Raw genomic sequence first — 18,834 nt, 5'->3', positions numbered from 1 at the left:
TTTGGGGTGAAACGTTATCTTTGATAACATTGATCCAAAGATAAACCCAAGACTCTGAGGAGGTCCCGTTCCAGTACCAGCCCTCCCCAGACTCCTGCCTCAGACAATCTGCTCCATTAGTTGACAAGACTGAAAATAGAGGCTCCTCAATTTGATCCAAGATACGCTATAAAAGTACGTGTATTTTTATTAGCTGGAAATTGGCCAAAGTGACTAAATTATTCAATCTCTGTTGAATGCCTTACATATCCATGGCCCCAGATCTCACTGAGTGAGAGAGTCAACGACGAAGAAAACACTCCTGAGGCGTGTTCAGCAAAGTCGGGGAGGAAGATTTGTGTAACACAGAGGAGCTTCGGAATCTGAGGGAGTAGCTCATAGTTTTTTCTTATTCCATTTGAAATACAGTATCTTTTCTGTTATGCATTGTACACGGACATCTTCAATTACACACACATGCACACAACCAACCAGTTACTTATCGCCCACCTTTCACTTTGCTTTTGGTGCTCCACAAAGTGCATTTACGGACACCTTCAATCACAGGGATGTGCGTTTGAGGTCAGATGATGACTAGTGACCGTGGCCTTTTCTGCAACAGATCGTGCCGATACATACAGTCCTGTCATTAGCGACACTCAAAAGAGTTGCTACGTCTTAAAATCTTAAGTTTGCTCCATTCACGTACAGGGCGAATGAATCTGATTTCTCCATTTTGCAAAGATGCCATTTTAAAGTCTCTGCCGACTCCTGTTTTGTTCTGACATTAAGGAGGGCCAGGCAATTATTCCGAGGGCAGTGCCAGTCGAGGCTTTCTGCGGGCCCGAAGTCTGTCTGTGGCTGGCTCCCCGTTCTCGTGACGTGAGGGACTTTCAAGGGTGAATTTTCACCGCATGCTGGAGGATTTCGCTACCAGTGGCTTTGGTCAGACGCGATACACAGTAATGTGGGTTGTTAGTTCCCAGTTTTAGATGAACGTGGATGCCGTTCTCAGGAGGTCACCATGGGCAGCTCTGACCCTGTTGTTTGCTGTAGGTGGGTTGAAGGACCGTTTCTGGGGAAACCAACGTTATTCTGATAAGTAAAGCCGCAGAGCGCGGTGCCTGTGAATATGGCAGCACGGCCAACTGTGGAAAGGGGGAGAGGTCACCCGAGATGTCCTCGCTTCCTCGGGGCCACAGGCCACTTCCTCTCCCTCCATGAAGAGGGGCTTTTACTAGTTCCGAGCCCATGTGGTTCTGTATTTAACAGACACGCTAAGCCAAAGAGAAGGGACATCATCCTGGGGATGAAGTCCAAGGGGTAGGTCCTGTTGATATTTCTATCTCGTTCCCTGCAGGAAAGACCTTTCTTTTCATTCCCACGAGTGGCAGCTGGGTGTGTGTGTTCTAGCTCCTGGGAAGTCTGTTCTGTCCTCTTGCTTTCTGGCGAAGTCCACCTTAGAAATCCCCTCGTCTTCCCTCGCTCCTCCCCGCCTACCCACCAAAGGACGGCTTTGGGCCGAGGGGACGTCACCACTTGTCTCCACCGGGGCCATGATTTCCGCCCCGAGTCTCTGGGCCATTTCTGCTTCGCGCAGAGCATCTCGAAGGGAGCTTCACCTCCGTGAGTTAGCGGGGCTGGCACGGGTCTTTCCTCCTCCTTAAAGGCGACCGTAGATGGTGCCAAATTCGCCCGCTGCGGGGAAAACCCTGATTGCCAGAACAGGGTATTTTTGCCGGGAAGGCGGAGAGGTCGCTGAACGGCACGCCGTGCCTCTCTCAGCCGTGGGCAGCGGCCTCAGCTTTCAGAGCCAGACGAACGGATTCCACAGCCGGCGGCATGGATGTCCAAATCCCCGTTCCCAAGTAGCAAGTTCAGAGAGCCAACTGTTCGGGCCCGACGCCCGGGACGAGGGCCTGAGTCAGGTGGCAGAGGGTATCATGCGTGCGTTTCCTGGCCCCGCATGTGTTGGAGAATATTACACGAACATGAAGAGGGACCTCCAAGATTGGCAAACGTCACCTGCAGTCTGTTGAGTACTTTTAGACACAGTTCCGGGTGGTCTCTCTGATGAACCTGCACAGGGAGGGGGCAGGCCAGATGAGGCGCAGAGAGATGACGTGATTCTCCAGCCTCGGCCTTCCTCGTGCGCTCCTAACCCCCGCCCCTCCCGCCCCCCACCCCGGACTTGGCATGATGGAAGCGGCTTTCTTTCCTTTGGGGGAAGAAGCAATGGGAGAGAAGGAAATCATATCTGAGTACGGATGTTGTGTTCGGTGAATAAGGTAAGAGCTAGAAGTCGAAGACCCCGTGTTAGAGTCCCAGGGTCGGATGTCGCTTGACTTTCTGTGCACCAATTTCCTTACGTGTGAAACAGAATTAACAATTTTCTACCGAATTACCAGGCTGTTATGAAACTGCAAAAAGATAATATCTATGGAGTCACTTCAATGAATTAAAGATACTTTATCTTGGGGCGTCTGGGTGGCTCAGTCAGTTAAGCCCCTGACTTCGGCTCAGGTCACGATCTCGCGGTCTGTGGGTTCGAGCCCCGCGTTGGGCTCTGTGCTGACAGCTCGGAGCCTGGAGCCTGCTTTGGATTCTGTGTCTCCCTCTCTCTCTGCCCCTCCCCTGCTCACACTCAGTCTCTGTCTCTCTCTGAAAAGTAAATAAACATAAAAAAAATTAAAAAAAAGATACTTTATCTTTGCAAGACACTCCTACTATACTGCATTATAATTTTACTATCAGTAACATTTCAACGGCGCACAAAATGTAGGATATACTGATTTTCTTGGCTATGCTAATGAGCTACGTTAACACAACATCATGAAAGCGGTAAAAAACACCAGAGTTAACACTTCATGGTTAATTTGGTCGTCCTGAAAAGCTGTCTTAAATTGCATTGGACTGCTGCTCATTCACGGCTGATGCCACAAAAAAGGCTTCTGTCTTCTGTGTGATGTCATTGTTAAGGATTTGTAGAAGTAAATGGAGCACTCAAAAATGGATGCATTATCAGGTGAAGATTTATTATATGCGAGAGAAGCGTTAAACATGGAAGTATAAAGATCCCACGTAATGTCACCATCAGTAAGGCACAAGAAGCATTTCCGAGTTTAAAATAATGAACATGAAATAGAACTGAATACATAATCACAAGCAGAGATGTGTTCCTATATAGGCTTATTTAAAACGTGAAATTATCGGGGCGCCTGGGTGGCTCAGTTGGTTGAGCATCCGGACTACAGCTTAGGTCACGATCTCGCGGTTTGTGAGTTCGAGCCCCACGTCGGGCTCCGTGCTGACAGCTCAGAGCCCGGAACCTGCTTCGGATTCTGTGTCTCCCTCTCTCTCTGCCCCTCCCCTGCTCACGCTCTGTCTCTCTCTCTCAAAAATAAATACACATTAAAAAAAAATTTTTTTTTTACAATGTGAAATTATCACACACCAAGAAATAGATGTTTGTTGAATTGAGTAAAGGTGTGTGTGTGTGTGTGTGTGTGCCATCATGAGTTGGGAATAAAAAAGACATTTTAATGTTTCCTTGGCCTATATATTTTGATCTTGGATTAGGACAAAATAATCATGAGAATAAAGAGAAGAATATACAGTAAGTGCTTTGTGAATGTTGGTGAGCTGCAGACATTTCGATATCATTATATGGGAAGCAGTTGGGTTTATCGGAGAAGCTCTTGAACGAAGGGGCTAGAGCTGGTGTTGGGGCTCTGTCACCTCCTCGGTGTGACCTTCGTAGTGCCCTCGTGGCCCACGGGACCCTGTGATGGCAGGCGCAGTGTCTCCCCTTCTAGCCCTGCCCCTGCAGAGCTACATTTCGCAAAGATTAACGCCTTCGCAAACGAACGTTTTCATATTTATAAACTCACATGGACAACATCTGCCATAGACTGGCCCTGGGGACGTGTGTCACCTCGTTCCCTTCTGTATCCCCTTGTGGCGTGGGCACATGCCTTAACGTGTTTTGAGCTTCGGTCCCTTAACCTGTAAAATGGGGAACCAGCTGGTCTCCCTCTTTCCTCAAGTAGGCTTGAGGACTGCGTGAAACCACGGGTGTGATTGTACGGGACTACACGGGGAAGGTGCTGTCGTTTAAACGCCACATGCAGAATTTCATATTGATTCAGAAGGGCTCATGGGCACCACGTGGATCTTCGCAACTCTGAGGAAAACTTTGGAATGCTGGGGGAGCAGGCTCTCACAGAGCGTTTCACAACGTGGAGGCCACATGCCCTGATCACCGAGGGAATGGTCGGTGTTGGGGAAATGAGGAGATGTGATGTGACTCAAATGGGCATCAAAAAAAATGAGATTATTCAGTGAGGATATGACCCCTTTTGCAAGTTCCTTCTCTCCTTGCCTCCCCTCCCTCTTCTTTTCTTCCTCTCCTTCCTTCTTCCTGTAAAAACCTTATTTCGTAGACTCTATTTTTCCATCAGAACCTCATTCTTCATTAACAGCTGTTCTAGCAATAAATGGAAGATATTAAAGACTGTCTTAAGCAAAGATATCATTATATGCCCTCCATCATGTTATAAACCTATTTTTAATATTATCCCCTGCACAAGACACAATTTATAGTACACGTTTAATTTTTATTATTTTTATTTATTTATTTATTTATTTATTTATTTATTTATTTATTTTAAATTAATGTTTACTTTTGAGAAAGAGAGAGAGAGCGAGCAGGGGAGGGGCAGAGATAGAGAGAAGGAGACACAGAATCCGAAGCAGGCTCCAGGGTCCAAGCTGTCAGCACAGAGCCTGATGCGGGGCTCGAACCCATGAACCACGAGATCATGACATGAGCGGAAGTCGTACGCCCAACCGACTGAGCCACCCCAGGCGCCCCATAATTTTTATTATTTTTTAAATGAAAATATTATGCATACGAAAGAGTATATATAAATTAGAGAATTTTGCATACTTTTTGGGGGGCTGTTTCTTTTTTATTTTCAAGAGTTCTTTATTCTGGACACAAAACTGTCAATTATCTGTGTGGCAAATGCGTTCTCCTGATTTTTGTAGCTTACCTTAGGTGAACAGAAGTTCTTAGTTTTAATATGGTTTGACTGTAACAATCTTTTGTCTTACGATCCGTGGCTTCTATTTGTTCTTTGGAGAATTCTTCTTTACTCTGAAGTCATTAAGATATTGTGTTCTATTTCTTTCTAAAAAGCTTAAGGTTTGATCTTCTCGCTCATGAGAGTTTGTGTTGGTATTTGTGCACAGTGGGAGGTACAGATACATTTTGTTTCCACGTAGCTAACCGCTTGTCCCAGTAACATTTTCCGAATGGTCTGCTTTCTCCACCGAGTTCTACAAACACCTCTGTCATGTATCAAGTTTCCATGAATGCAGGGCCCTGTTGCTAAGCTTTTTATTCTGATTGTTCCTGTGTGAATGCCATACCAACTTAGTTATAATAGTTTTACATTAAGATGCAACATCTAGAAAAGCTTTCTGAAGGAGTCTTTTTAAAAAAATTCTTGTCCCTTTGTTCTTCCCTAAAACTCTGAGAATCAGCTTGTCAAGTTTTATTTTAAAAACTTACTGGGATTTTAGTGGGAATTCCTCTGAATGAAAAGATCAATTTGAGGAGAGCTGACATGGCATTACATGCATTATCTCCACTTTTAAAAGGGCCTCTTTAGTGTTTTTTTGTTCAAGTTGACAGATTTTCTTCCTAGAAGTTTTATACAAGTTCTAACGCCTTCCCCCGCCCCCCGGGCTATTATAAATGGCTATCGTTTAAAATTTTTTTTTTCAACGTTTATTTATTTTTGGGACAGAGAGAGACAGAGCATGAACGGGGGAGGGTCAGAGAGAGAGGGAGACACAGAATCGGAAACAGGCTCCAGGCTCCGAGCCATCAGCCCAGAGCCCGACGCGGGGCTCGAACTCCCGGACCGGGAGATCGTGACCTGGCTGAAGTCGGACGCTTAACCGACTGCGTCACCCAGGCGCCCCTAAATGGCTATCGTTTAACAGAACACCTTAAAAAAAATCCACAAACTCTTGTTGGTATGTAGAAAGGCAGTTGAACTTATCAATAATCTTGATTCACTCTACTATTAATTTTGGTAATTTGCCTAAGTTTCTTTTTTTTAATATTCCCTCTGTGAATAGTGACAGCTTTGCTTCCTCTCTTGCACCCCTTGTTTCTCATTCTTCTCCCCCCTTTTCTGTCTTTCACTGGCTGGCACCTCCCGTAAAATGGGGAATAGAAATTAAGACAGGAGGGTATGTTTGCCCTTTAATGAAGTGCTCACCTACTTCTCACTGACCTAAAGTTTTTTGTTTTCTTTCCTTTTCTTTATTTTTTTTTTGGTTATTAATGGATACTGAATTTTATTCTCTGATCAGCTTAATCATAAGGTATTATGCTTATTACACACTGCTGGACTCAACTTGCTAGTAGGTATTTCAAATTTTTGCATGAGTGAGATTGGCCATTACTTTTTCTTTTTCATAATTGTCCCGGTTTGGTGTAGATCATTTAATTTGGGGATATTATCAGCCTCAGGAAATTACTTGGACATATTGTCTGTTTTCATGTTCTCTGGTAGAATCTATAAGATATTAGAGGTAATCTGTTTATCGAACATTTGGTACGGCTCACCAGTGAAACTGTCCAGCCTCATGTGTTCTCTGTGAAAAGATTTTAAATATCAGTGATCGAATCTATTTCCTGGATTGACTTAGTTGTTGAATTCGTTTTAGTACTTTATATTCTTCCAGGAATTTGTCCATTTTCAAAATTTAAAAATTCATTACCCAAAAGGTTGTATCATCTCTTATCTTTTTAATCTCTGATGCATCTCATGTTTCATTCCCGGCACTACCTTTGTGTGAATGACTTTGCTTTTATCTTGATCAGACTTGCCCCAAGTTTGCCAGTGTGTCTTCTAAACAAACTCACTTTTGTCTTTGCTGATATTTTCTTCTCTGTCTTTGTTTTCCACTTCATTAGTTCTGCTCTCATCATTATTTCCTGTTTCCTTTGGGTTTGTCCCATTACCTGTTTCTAAGTTCTTGAAGTGGATACTTAATTTTCAGTCTTTCTTCTTTCTAAATGAAATCATTAAAGGCTCTAAATGTCCCCATCCATTTACTAACCCCCTTTTTAATGAAGAGAGACCAACCAGAATTTAGAAAGATTCCTTTTGTTTTGTATTCATCTTATTTATCTTTAGAGTTGCCTCTATTTGTGGCACATAGGACTGGGTTTCCATGTATGTTGTGAAGAGAGAGTTTCCTTTCATAATACATTTATGTAAGCACAGAGTAACTTTAAAAATTCTTAAGTGACAAATGGATGGCACCCAGTTAGGCCACAGATCCTCAAATATGAAAAAAAACATAAGGGTGACTCATCAGTGACTACAGTTCGGGCAACTGGTGTTTCCAGGTAACACGCTGTCTTCTCTCATCAATATGCATATACAATTGTTATATCATCGGGGGGTAATTTCTTTCTAAATTTTTTTAAAAAAATTTTAAATTTGAGTGTAGTTGACATACAATGTTACATTAGTTTTGGGTGTAGAGCATAGCGATTCAACAAGTTTATACATTCTGCTCTGTCCACCAAAAAGTAGCTCCCCCCGTCATCATACAGTACTATTACAGTATCATTGACCGTATTGCCTATGCTGTGCCTTTTCACAGGGGGTAAGTTCTGAACAATTGGAGAAAAAAGACAAGTCCTGGGGAGATGCACACGTACCAATGTTCCAGTGTCCAAAAAGGAACAATAGTTGTTAGAATTCTAACTTGTAGGCTAGATGTTAGTTATAGAAGTCATACTAAAATTGATTGCACTGAAAGAGAATTAAGGGGCTGTTAGACAAGGGCACGGTTATCCCTGGGACCCAGCATGGGTTCATCGAGAACACGTCATGTCAATGTCCCCTTTGACAACATTTTTAGACTGGCAGCACCGTGGAGGGGTCAGCAGAAAGACTGTACCTTGGCCTTGGTGATACACTGGGCAAAGCTGTTGTATCTTGCTAATATTGATAGCTTGATGTGCTCGATGACGGGACTTTCATTAGGGCTCAGAGTTGTGTAGTAAAAACTATTCAGAGATCGTTTTTTTTTTTTTTTTGTCATCAATGTATCATTGTCCCTCTGGAGGAACATTCTAATAATTTGCCACAGGGTTCTCCTACGTTGTATTGCAATTTTGCAAAACATGCCAGGTGATATAAAGCTAATTAAAATTGCAGATCTCAGAATATGTTTTTCAAAAGATATTGACAGGGGCGCCTGGGTGGCGCAGTCGGTTAAGCGTCCAACATCAGCCAGGTCACGATCTCGCGGTCCGTGAGTTCGAGCCCCGGTCGGGCTCTGGGCTGACGGCTCAGAGCCTGGAGCCTGTTTCCGATTCTGTGTCTCCCTCTCTCTCTGCCCCTCCCCCGTTCATGCTCTGTCTCTCTCTGTCCCAAAAATAAATAAATGTTGAAAAAAAAAAAAGATATTGACAGACTGGAATTAGAGCTGGAAACTCCTTCAGTGAGGCTAATAAGCATGAACTTGCAGTGTTACACTTAAGTCAATACTTCTGTTTTTCTCTAACGCTCCCACAGAGGCAGAACACCATGAGCACATAAAACGTGCGGCTGAAGGCCTCTATTTGAGTATAAGTGATTCCAGATTCCCCTTGGAATTTCATATTTTATCATAAACATTTATATAAAACCTGTGTCTGTTCTACAGTACATTTATATTTTATGTTTATATTTAACATGACATTTTAATTGACAAAATCATTTTTAGTCAGAAGACATATCCTTGTTTTACAGGTAAAGAAACTGATTCTAATCTTCCACTTTATTACACATAACTTCTCTTAAACTGAACATTTCAAATCGAAGAGTCTAATTTCTGAAATCCATTGTCATACAAAAGAGTTTCATCTTCTTGTTATGTAATTTCCTTTTTTTTTCTTTTTCGGAGAGAGAGAGAAAGAGGAAGAGAGAGAGAGAGAGAGAGAGAGAGAGAGAGAGAGAGAGAGAGAATGCACAGGGGTGAGGGGCAGAGAGAGAGAGGGAGAGAATCCCAAGCAGGTTCCATGCCCAGTGCGGAGTCCGATGCAGGGCTCAGTCTCACGACCCTGAGATCACGACCTGAGCTGAAATTAAGAGTCGGACACTCAACCGACTGAGTCACCCAGGCGCCCTATAAATTCTTAATTTAATTTTAATTCTTTAATTAAAAATTTAAATGCAAAATTTCTCTAATTCTTGACACACGGCATTCAAATTTCATTATGCACGTTTTTATATGAAAGCGTCATTAAGATTTGGTTTGGTTTGTTTCAATTAATCTCACTCATGATGCCTGGTAATATTTTTATTATAACAAGTTATTGGGGAAGTGTTTTCGGGAAATAGTTTACAGTGAGTTTTGAGTTCTTTGGTTTTCATGAAGTCAAGAATCTATAGTATTATAAGCATAGCTTAGATTACTCTCTCTAAATGACTTTTGTCCACAATGAAATATTGTCGGCTAACAAAAAGTAGAATAGGAGTCCAGGAGCTGTTTTTCCAGTTTCTGGTTTATCAGTTCCTGGTTGAGTGGGCTTGAACACCGTTACTTACCTTTCTGCATTCAAGTTTCGTTAACATATTAAACATCTTAGCAATGCTACCTCTCTTCTATCTACTCCAAAGAACTGTTGAAGTGTGGTACTGTCTAAAATTATCAAGCATTTATACTCAAGAGCGTTGTATGAACGGGTAGAAAATTCAGTCTCATGTGTCCCTCTGGCTTATCACCGTTGTCAAAGTTAGTCATTTTTTTTTTCTAGTTTGTTTCTTAAGATGTTAGACTGCTGGCAGGTACTAGTGGTTATTGAGACTATACTAGAAAGAAAGGCTTTCTGAAAGACACATTTTCTTTTCTCTTTCTGATGTAGATGTTTTGCTTTCAAACGTGAGTTGTGATATATGTAATGTCTCAGCTTTGGATTTAATGGAACTGTGCCCGGCAAAAGATACATCATGTGAAGCACATATTTCACTTGAAAGAAGCCAGAGAAATAGAGAAATGAGAAGAAATGCCTAGGGAGTGAGAACAGGAAACTAAATTAAGTAGGTTTTTTTTTTTAATTTACCGAGGCCGCCATGTGCATCTGTTGGTTGTGAGGGAGGGATAAATGCCATGCTGTTTGGCAGGGCCACAGAGCAACCAGCAGTTTATAATTAGAAAGTCGCTGGAAATAAGAACCGTGGCTGTCTTCCACGAGGAATTACATTTTCAGTGCATTTACTCCGCGTACTTTTCCTTACTCCTTCCTTTAACCTTCCTTGATTTTTCTCTCAGGGTCCAAAAGTGACGTGGAAAAGCAGGTATCATCACCAGAGCAAGAAGAAAGGCTCTCGCCCGTGAGCATTTCACATCTGCTGAGATGAGGGGGAGGAACACCGAGCCCCAAAACTTCTGTGACAGTTTTCCTCACCACCTTCGTGAAGAAAATACAGAAGATTCTCAGATGAAAATAGCTCGTTTGTGCCGTGGGGAATAGCCAAAAACCATTGCCCAACCAGTACTATTTTACCTGAAGAACTGTGGGTTGCTCGATCAGGCGCATAACCCAAGGAGGCAACCACTTTCGGCTTTCAGTCTGGAGAGTCACACGTGAGGGAACACCACAAAACGCAGCTATGCTTCCGGGCGTCAGATGATGAATGGACACTGAGGGCAACACGGGCTTTTTACCGGCCAGGCAGAGCTGAGCTTGGAGTACACATTCAAAGGAAACACAAACGAAAGACTTAGAAGACAGAAAAAGAGTTTCATGATTTTCACCGACACATATTCCGGAAGTGATAATGGAGGCCAAGGATAATAGGTAAATGAGCTCATGTTTTCAATTACGACAATTTGCACTGATATTTCAAGGTTTATCGGGTTTTCCCAAGTGAAACATAGGTAGGCAAAAACAGGTGAAAGCTTTCTAGAGATGAAAGTGAATCAACTATAGGTACTTTAGTTCTAACTGGAATTACCAGGGGTTGAAAATCGTTCCTTACCTTCGTCCAGATGGTTTTTGATTTTCTGTCTTCTGGTGTGGCTGCTGTAAGGGACAGTTGATTGGATCTACCCCGTTCTCTCCTTCTTCAAGTGTATATGTTAGTGCCTCTTACTGGCCATATGATTATTCAGAAAATGTTAAATAAAGAACTGTGAAGTACCTGAAATTGTATCAGATAACCCAGGAAAGGGTGGGGGAGAGAGAGAGAGAGAGAGAGAGAGAGAGGGGGAACGCAGTCTGCATTGACTTTGAGAACTATGATAACAACAAAGTTCACTCCTTTCCTGAAATTTAATTGCTATTTTATGAGAACATATGCTTCTTTTGCAGGCTTGAGGATTTATGCAAAAATATAATATTTATAATTACCCCTTAAATTTCCATGTATTCTTTTTTTTCTTAAGCATATAGCAAAACATTCTTTCATTGATTTGGAATGCTGTATTCAAATAGTTATGTTCAATAAATAAAATTTTCGTGCCACAGGGACCACGTAAGGCTTCACATCTTATAACCTAATGATATCTGTGGATGGAAGGCTTTTCCAAGTTGGCTTTCAAACTTGGCTTACCGTTGAAGAAGCCCAGTTTTTGTTTTTCTCTTTCAAATTTTTCCAAAATAAAAATTCTTAAGTGTTTTCTTCATTAGGCCGTGGAGGTAAGTGTAACTTTTTCAATAGTACTTGCCTTCTAGCAAATCAGGATTAATTTTGCGACTGCTTGTTACCTAAATATGTGAATGTACACACGAATTGAGACTACATCATGGTTTTGATTTTTATTGCCCAATTGGAATATCTGACTATTTTCTGTATTTTTTAGTATAATAAGAAGCCATCTAAGATAGATTTTCGTACCCTTACTGATACTAAATTGCTTAGACGTGAGAGAAATATACTTATGTATCACTGTACGTGTTTTCTCACAGTAGTTCTGACTTTTTTCTTTTTTTTTTTTTTACCTTTCTTTTAGTAGAGAGAGAGAGCACGCGTGTGTGCAGGTGCACTCACACACGTGCCTGCACACGTATGCCAGTGGGGGAGGGCCAGAGAGAGAATCTTAAGCAGTCTCCATGCTCAGTGCAGAGCCTGATGCAGGGCTCGATCTTATCACCCTGTGATCATGACCTGAGTGGGAATCAAGAGTGGGTGCTTAACTGACTGAACCACCCAAGTGCCCCTCTTTTTTTTTTTACCTTTTAAAGTGCTTCTGTATAATGTCTTCTTAGTTATGAAAGTCATTGCCTTTCAAACTAAAGGTGAATTCATTCAACTTACCAGTTGACTGATCGGTTAAAAATAATTTCATTTGTAAATTTATTTTATTTTTTTAATGTGTATTTATTTTTGAAAGAGAGAGAGAGACAGAGTTTGCATGAGAGAGGGGCAGAGAGAGAGGGAGACGCAGAATCCAAGGCGGGCTCCAGGCTCTGAGCTGTCAGCACAGAGCCCGATGTGGGGCTCGAACTCACAAACCAGGAGATCCTGACCTGAGCTGAAGTTGGACGCTTAACTGTCTGAGCCCCCCACGCTCCCTTATAAATTTATTTTAAAATAAAGCATTAATGCTGTACAGTTATACTGAAGTCCAACTTTTCAACAGTCAGGATTGATTTGAAAGCATCTGACAGATGTTGAGAAAACAACATGTTCAATTGTCTTTGTAGTCATTGGCTGATAAATTCTATTTATAGCTAGCAAAAAGTATATTAACTTCGGGTATATCTTTGCAGATTATGTAGGCTTTGGGTGCTTTAGAATTTCCTCACAACTGATGTATTTATTTACTTGAAGCTTATTTACTTATTTACTTAAAGCCAAAATGTTGGGGGTGCCTGGGTGGCTCAGTCAGTTGAGCATCCGACTTCAGCTCAGGTCATGATCTCGTGGTTTGTGGGTTCGAGCCCCACGTCGGGCTCTGTGCTGACAGCTCAGAGCCCGGAGCCTCCTTCGGATTCTGTGTCCCTCCTGTCTCTCTCTCTCTGCTCTTTCCCCACTCACACTCTGTCTCTCTCTCTCAAAAATAAACATTAAAAAAATTTTTTTTAAAGCCAAAATGTCAGTGACTGGATATAGCAACATGTATGAATACATAGAGTGCAGTACATGAGTTGAGGGTCAACGTATCTATCTTAAGGTCATCTTTATAAGTACACACTTTTATTAAGGCATTTAAAACCTGTCTTATTAAGACCATAAATCTATAAAACTTGATTGCCTGGTCTCCTTGTTCCTGGGGCAATATAATTTTTAAAGCTGAAAAAGATCTAGTCTGGGCTTCTTGAGCTCTGGTTGGGGGGGGGGTTGTATCACGAATCCCTGGGTGTGTGTGTGTGTGTGTGTGGTGGGGGGTCATGTGGTCACAGTGTCAGCAAGTCAGGCCCTTACTAAGGTACTAGATTTATGTAAATGTTTTGGGAAAAGAAGTTAGTTACATTGTCTATCTAATAAGCAATATCAAGTGTTATGCTAAAATTAAGGCAGATGTATCGTTGAATGTGCCATATGAATATTTGAACTAAAAGTTGAGACTTGATCTCACTTGTTGAAGGCTACTTTCGGATTGGTTCTCTCTCTATTGCCGTCAGGAAGCTTCTGGAGCTTCAGTGTGTGACAGTGTAGAAGCAGATTCCAGGATACGGAAGGGTGGGCCACATTTGGGGAAATTGCCCCCAATGATGCCTAGGAAACAATTCTAGTTACAATGTGCTAACGAGCTTGGCATCTTTGGTATTGATTCAGGCTAGTGGCGATGTCTGGGATCCTCTCTTATGGGTCTGACAGATGAGACACAGAAATTATGTGACTTGCTCAAACTCATAGGGTTGGTTAAAGAAAAATTTATTCTGACACTTGTTAAAATGGTAAGGAAGACTTTATTCAGGACTATTGAAAGAGATGTCAAGACCATTGCAACAGGGGAGAGAGACTGGGCTCAAATCCAAATACGGCAATGGCAACTGGGGGCTTATAGCCAATGAGCAGAGTGAGGGGACCAGGGTATGGAAAATTAATAAGAGAAGATATCCAGTGTAGGGGGATTCTTGCTAAACCAACTTGACAGAATTCTTGCTGAAGGCAGGCCATGGTGACCGGGTATCAGGGGTAGGGGTTAAGGAATTTGGTTGAATATTGAGGGAAATCACATCTTAAGGGGAGGGAGATTTTTGCTAAACTGACTTAGTGGATTCTTGTTAAAACCGGGCTAGACAAGTCAAGGTCACAGCCCAAAGGCAAGTCCTCACTGAACAGAGGGCTCAGAGGAGCTTTTTTAAAGGTTGGTCAAGGAGAGAGCCCAGGTTCAAGCAAGCTCCGGACCAGCGTGACTAGACCTGCCTCTCCCAGCGTCTCCCAGGGTCTACCAAATGCAGCCACTTCCACATCTAACCTGGGGATTACAGGGCAGCACTGTCCATCAGGGTCCTTCAAACAAACCTCTGTTCTTAAAATCATCCACTCGCCTAACGTGTATCGTACATTTATCATGTGCCGGGCACTTGGAATACATCAGGGAAAGAATTGTGACTCTTACATTCTAGCAAGGAAATGTGGACTTTGTGACTCTTACATTCTAGCAAGGAAAGAGGGAAAAGAAACAACAAATGCAATGCATGATTAAATTATATGCTATCTTCTATGACGGAACAAAAGGAACGCTAGGCCGGGACAAGGAGGTGGGAGTCTGAAGGGGTTGTATGAGAAGATGTGTCACAATTTTAAATAGGAAGGTCGGGACAGACCTCGTGGAGAAGGGTGAAATCTGAGCAAACACTTGAAGGAGGGGAGGCAATAATCACAAGCTATTTAGGGGAAGAAGGTTCCAGGTAGGGGAACCCGTGCGAAGCCTCTAGGTGGGAGCTGCCTGGAGTGTTCCAAGAATAAGGAGGTGACAGGCACGGAGTGAGGTGAATGATGGCCAGTTGATGATGCGGTTGAACAGGTAGCTGGGCACCAGGTCACTGTGAAGGAACTGGGAGTCCACTGCAGCGTTTTAAGGAGTGATGTGCTCTGATTTACGTGTTTAGAGGATCCCTCTGGCTGCTGCGTAGAGGGCCAGGTATAGAAGTGGGGAGACCCCTTATGGGTTGCTGGAACAATCCAGGCGAGAGATGATGACGGCTCTCGGCGGGACAGAAGGGTGTTGGAGGCTCTTGCCTGATGGCTCCGTGGTGGTTCGTGCACGTGTTTGTCAGTGTCCTCGCCAAGGCTGCGAGAGTATCCTTACCACGTTAGATACAATCAAGACAAATATCGACACCAACCTACTTAGGGTGGATGTTGTGCCATCTTTCCCCAAAGCAATCAGTCTCCTAATTCTCCAACCGACACTACCAAGAGTTAGCACAGACCCTACAGGTCTGGCCCCCCACTTCAGGGGCCAGACACAAGTGGGATCTCCAGGCCGCCCAACTACAAATTCAGGGATTCCCATGATGCCCTCCCTCAGGTTCAGCGTCTCAGTGGAACGACTCAGAACTCGGCACTTCACTCGCAAGTGACTCAGTCACAGCCAAGTGGAAGAGAAGCAGTGGACAAGACTTGGGGGGAAGGGGTGTGCAGAGTTTCCGGGCCCTCCCGTCAGCTTAGTGTGTTCACCCACCCGGAAGCTCCCTGAGCCTCGTTGTTTCGGGGGTTTTACTGAAGTTTGACTTGGGAGGCAAAATTGGTCAAGTCATCCGTGGCCGAAGTCAATTTGCAGCCCCTCTCCCCTCCCTGGAGGTCGGGGGTGGGGGGCAGCCGAAAGTTCTAAACCACAAATCACACGATGGGTTCTTCTGTGTCTAGCCGCTGGTCCTGAACCTACCTAACAGTTCCGCCACAAGTGATCTCATTAGCATACACAAACGAGCCCTGTGGCTCAGGAAATTTCCAAGCTCTGTCCCAGGCCCAAGGAGACAAAAACCAAATGCATGTTTTGTTTTTTCCCCCTGGAACACACTAGGAGTAAGAAAAACTCAGATGGGAGAGTGGAGTCCAGTCTTCAGGAGAACAGACAAGGAAGCTGAGACCTAGTGTATGAAACGAAGCCGAGAAAGGAAAGAGCAGGCAGGCGGCGGAGGGCCAGGAAAAGAAGCCAGACCTTGGCGTTCTCACGAGGGGGCAGGAGCAGACGCAGGCTTGAAGCCATGGGTCTAATGGCAGTGACCCCAACAAAGAGCCAGGGTTTTAGGAGTCCAAAGAAAGAACACGTGGCTTAGTCACTATTCCACACCTCCTCGGTTCCAGTAGTTCACGAGTATAAATAAGGTCAGTTAATATTTACATCCATATCTCCAATGGCTCCAAGCCTTCACCTGTCTGATCAGACCTTAACCCCCCCATGCTCCTCTTGTTCTGCGTAAATTCTTCCCTGGCCGTGTCGGGGCCTCCTCAGGGTGGTGACGTCTTATACGGGCTCAGGAATGAATTTGCTCCCTTTCTTTCCTCTTGAGCCTCTCAAGTCAAGGGGACTTGTCAAGGTCTCTGCAGCAGGTGCTTCTGTAAGACATTATCCCCTGTGGACACCTTGAGCCCCAAACGACTCTGAAACCTGGGGACAGGGCAGTGAGGGGAGAGGAGTGGCTTCTCCTCGAGCCTGGGCTGATTGTGTTCTCTAAGGGGAAGCAGTGCTGTGTGGACTTAATCCAGTCCAACTTCTCATCGGCACTGTGCCTGAGTTTCTGTCCTCATAGGCTCAAAACCAGTCCCTTATGTATGAGCAGAGAGAGGAGGATGGGGCCTGTCCTGCCTCTTCTGTATCCTCTCTCTCTCTCTCTCTCTCTCTCTTCTCTTCTCTTCTCCTTAGATACCTCTGCACCCAAACAAAACAAACTCGGAACAGATATCTTTCCACCTCCTTTCAGAGAAAACAAATTGTGTAATGGAAAGAGTATTAACTCTTGAGCCAGACATGTTTGCTTTGAGTCTCAGCTTTGATATTTACAGTTACATGGCCTTGAGTACGTTACTTTTTCTTAGTATGGTGATCATAGTGCCTACAACGTTAGAAGTCACGAGCGTAAGACACTTAGCGTAGCATGGGACCCAGAATGCCCAAGAAAAGGTAACACTTGCTACGATTACTTCTATGAAGCAACAAAAATTCGACGGGGTGATTTAAAAGATCAAATTCACGAATCAGGCGGCATCCCACGTAGCAAATAGAAAGGAGGTCTAGAAAAGGAAAGGTTTTTGAAGGCAGAGACGGAGTGGAAAAAGGGAAATTATTAGCGAAGAATGCATTGGTGTAGGCAAGGTCACCCTCCTAAGGAGAGTGGAAGGGGTCTGTCAGCATGTTTGCTAGCGCTGAGCGGAGATTCCCTGTTGACTGGTTAAAGGTTACATTTCGGAGGCGGGTGAGACTGCAGTTGGGTTAGGTATTAAGTCTTGGTTTGCTGATGTGACGCTCTTAACATAAGTGACCCCGTTTGGGCCCGGGGTTTTCCAGAAAGTCGCACGACATCTAGCCCTCCGCGACGGCTTCTGCCATCACACAGCGGTCACAGGAGTTGTGCTGCCTCCCGCCCTCCTGACCCGAGGAGCCGTCGGAAGCCGGTCGGTCTTACCCCTCTAGGTCAGTTGCAGGGATTTGCCTTCTTGCCACTATCATCCCCTCGGTGTGTCCGCGTGTGTCCCCAGGGTCTGCCTGGGGAGGGGCTTCTCCAGTGCCTTTGGCCATCCAATGGAAAACACAAGACGCAAAGAGGCGGGGGCGGGGGGCAGAATCCTGGTGGACACCACACGGTATCTTTAGGGAAAGCATCGTCATCAGGAGGCCGCGGAGGACGAGACAGGTGGCGGCCCTCACCGAGTGGTGACGACACGGCCAGCGTGGTTTCCCTGCGGTTTCCATTTTTCTGGCTCCCGGGGGAGGGCGACCTCAGCCTGCATGTGCGGCTCTAAGCCCTTCCGTGGGGTACTTGCAGCCTAGTGTCTGATCTGCGGCTGATCCGGAGCTGTCAGCTTCAGAGCAGTAAGAAATACATCTCCAGGGGCGCCTGGGTGGCTCCGTCGGTTGAACGGCCAACTTCAGCTCAGGTCACGATCTCGCGGTCCGGGAGTTTGAGCCCTGCGTCGGGCTCTGTGCTGACGGCTCAGAGCCTGGAGCCTGCTTCGGATTCTGTGTCTCCCTCGCTCTCTGCCCCTCCCCTGTTCATGCCCTGTCTCTCTCTGTCTCAAAAATAAATAAACGTTAAAAAAAAAATTAAAAAAAAAAAAAAAGAAATCCATCGCCAGTGAGCAAGGGGAGGAATCTGGGGAGGGAAGGAGGGACAGACATACTCAGGAATGGTCTGCAGTGGCTCCCTGCCAGCCAGGCACGCTGCTGCTTCTCAGAATAGTAAGTCGGATTCACCTTCTCCTTCGTGGACGGAATAGGCAATCACGCTCTGGTGAGCGCTCTATCAGACAGGGTCCCCGCAGTCAGCTTAGGATAAGCCAAGGGTTTACATGCAGTGGTGAAAAGGAACCGGCAAATGCCGAGGAACCTGACAGCCGAGGCACCGTTACCTCCCGAGGCCAGGGGGACCAGGGCGGAAACGGTTGCCTGAACCTTGAAGGACAAGGAACAACGTCCCTTGAGAGGTGACCTTTGGTTGAAAGACACCGGTCAGGCCGTGGGGTGAGGATGTGGGATGGGTGTTGGGGGAATGGGTTCTCTGACGTCACTCTCGCGTTGACCCTCCTGTTGGTGGACTCAGCCTGCGGCGAAAGTGCCCTGAGGCTCTGTGGATGTGGTCCCGACCAGGTGAGCCGAGTGGAGAGTGGACGCGAGAGGCAGAGGCCATTCGGTGTAGGTGGAATGGAGCCTGGGCCT

General features: G+C 44.8%; 1 protein-coding gene across 2 annotated transcripts in view; it reads left to right on the top strand.

Annotated features, from left to right (window-relative positions):
• The window catches only part of SACS (sacsin molecular chaperone), an 86,149-nt gene that overhangs the window by 4,145 nt on the left and 63,170 nt on the right, over positions 1-18,834 (top strand). For both annotated transcript variants that reach the window (XM_043575135.1, XM_043575116.1), the window contains exon 2: positions 10,330-10,858. In XM_043575135.1, coding sequence (XP_043431070.1) covers positions 10,839-10,858 — 20 coding nt within the window. In that variant the 5' untranslated portion in view covers positions 10,330-10,838. The remainder of the gene's footprint in view (positions 1-10,329; positions 10,859-18,834) is intronic.

The sequence above is a fragment of the Prionailurus bengalensis genome, chromosome A1 (genome assembly GCF_016509475.1).
Source record: "Prionailurus bengalensis isolate Pbe53 chromosome A1, Fcat_Pben_1.1_paternal_pri, whole genome shotgun sequence".
In the NCBI taxonomy this organism is placed as follows: Eukaryota; Metazoa; Chordata; class Mammalia; order Carnivora; family Felidae; genus Prionailurus; species Prionailurus bengalensis.
Note: the sequence above shows the minus strand (reverse complement) of the source record. Positions and strands in the feature narration are given on the sequence as shown.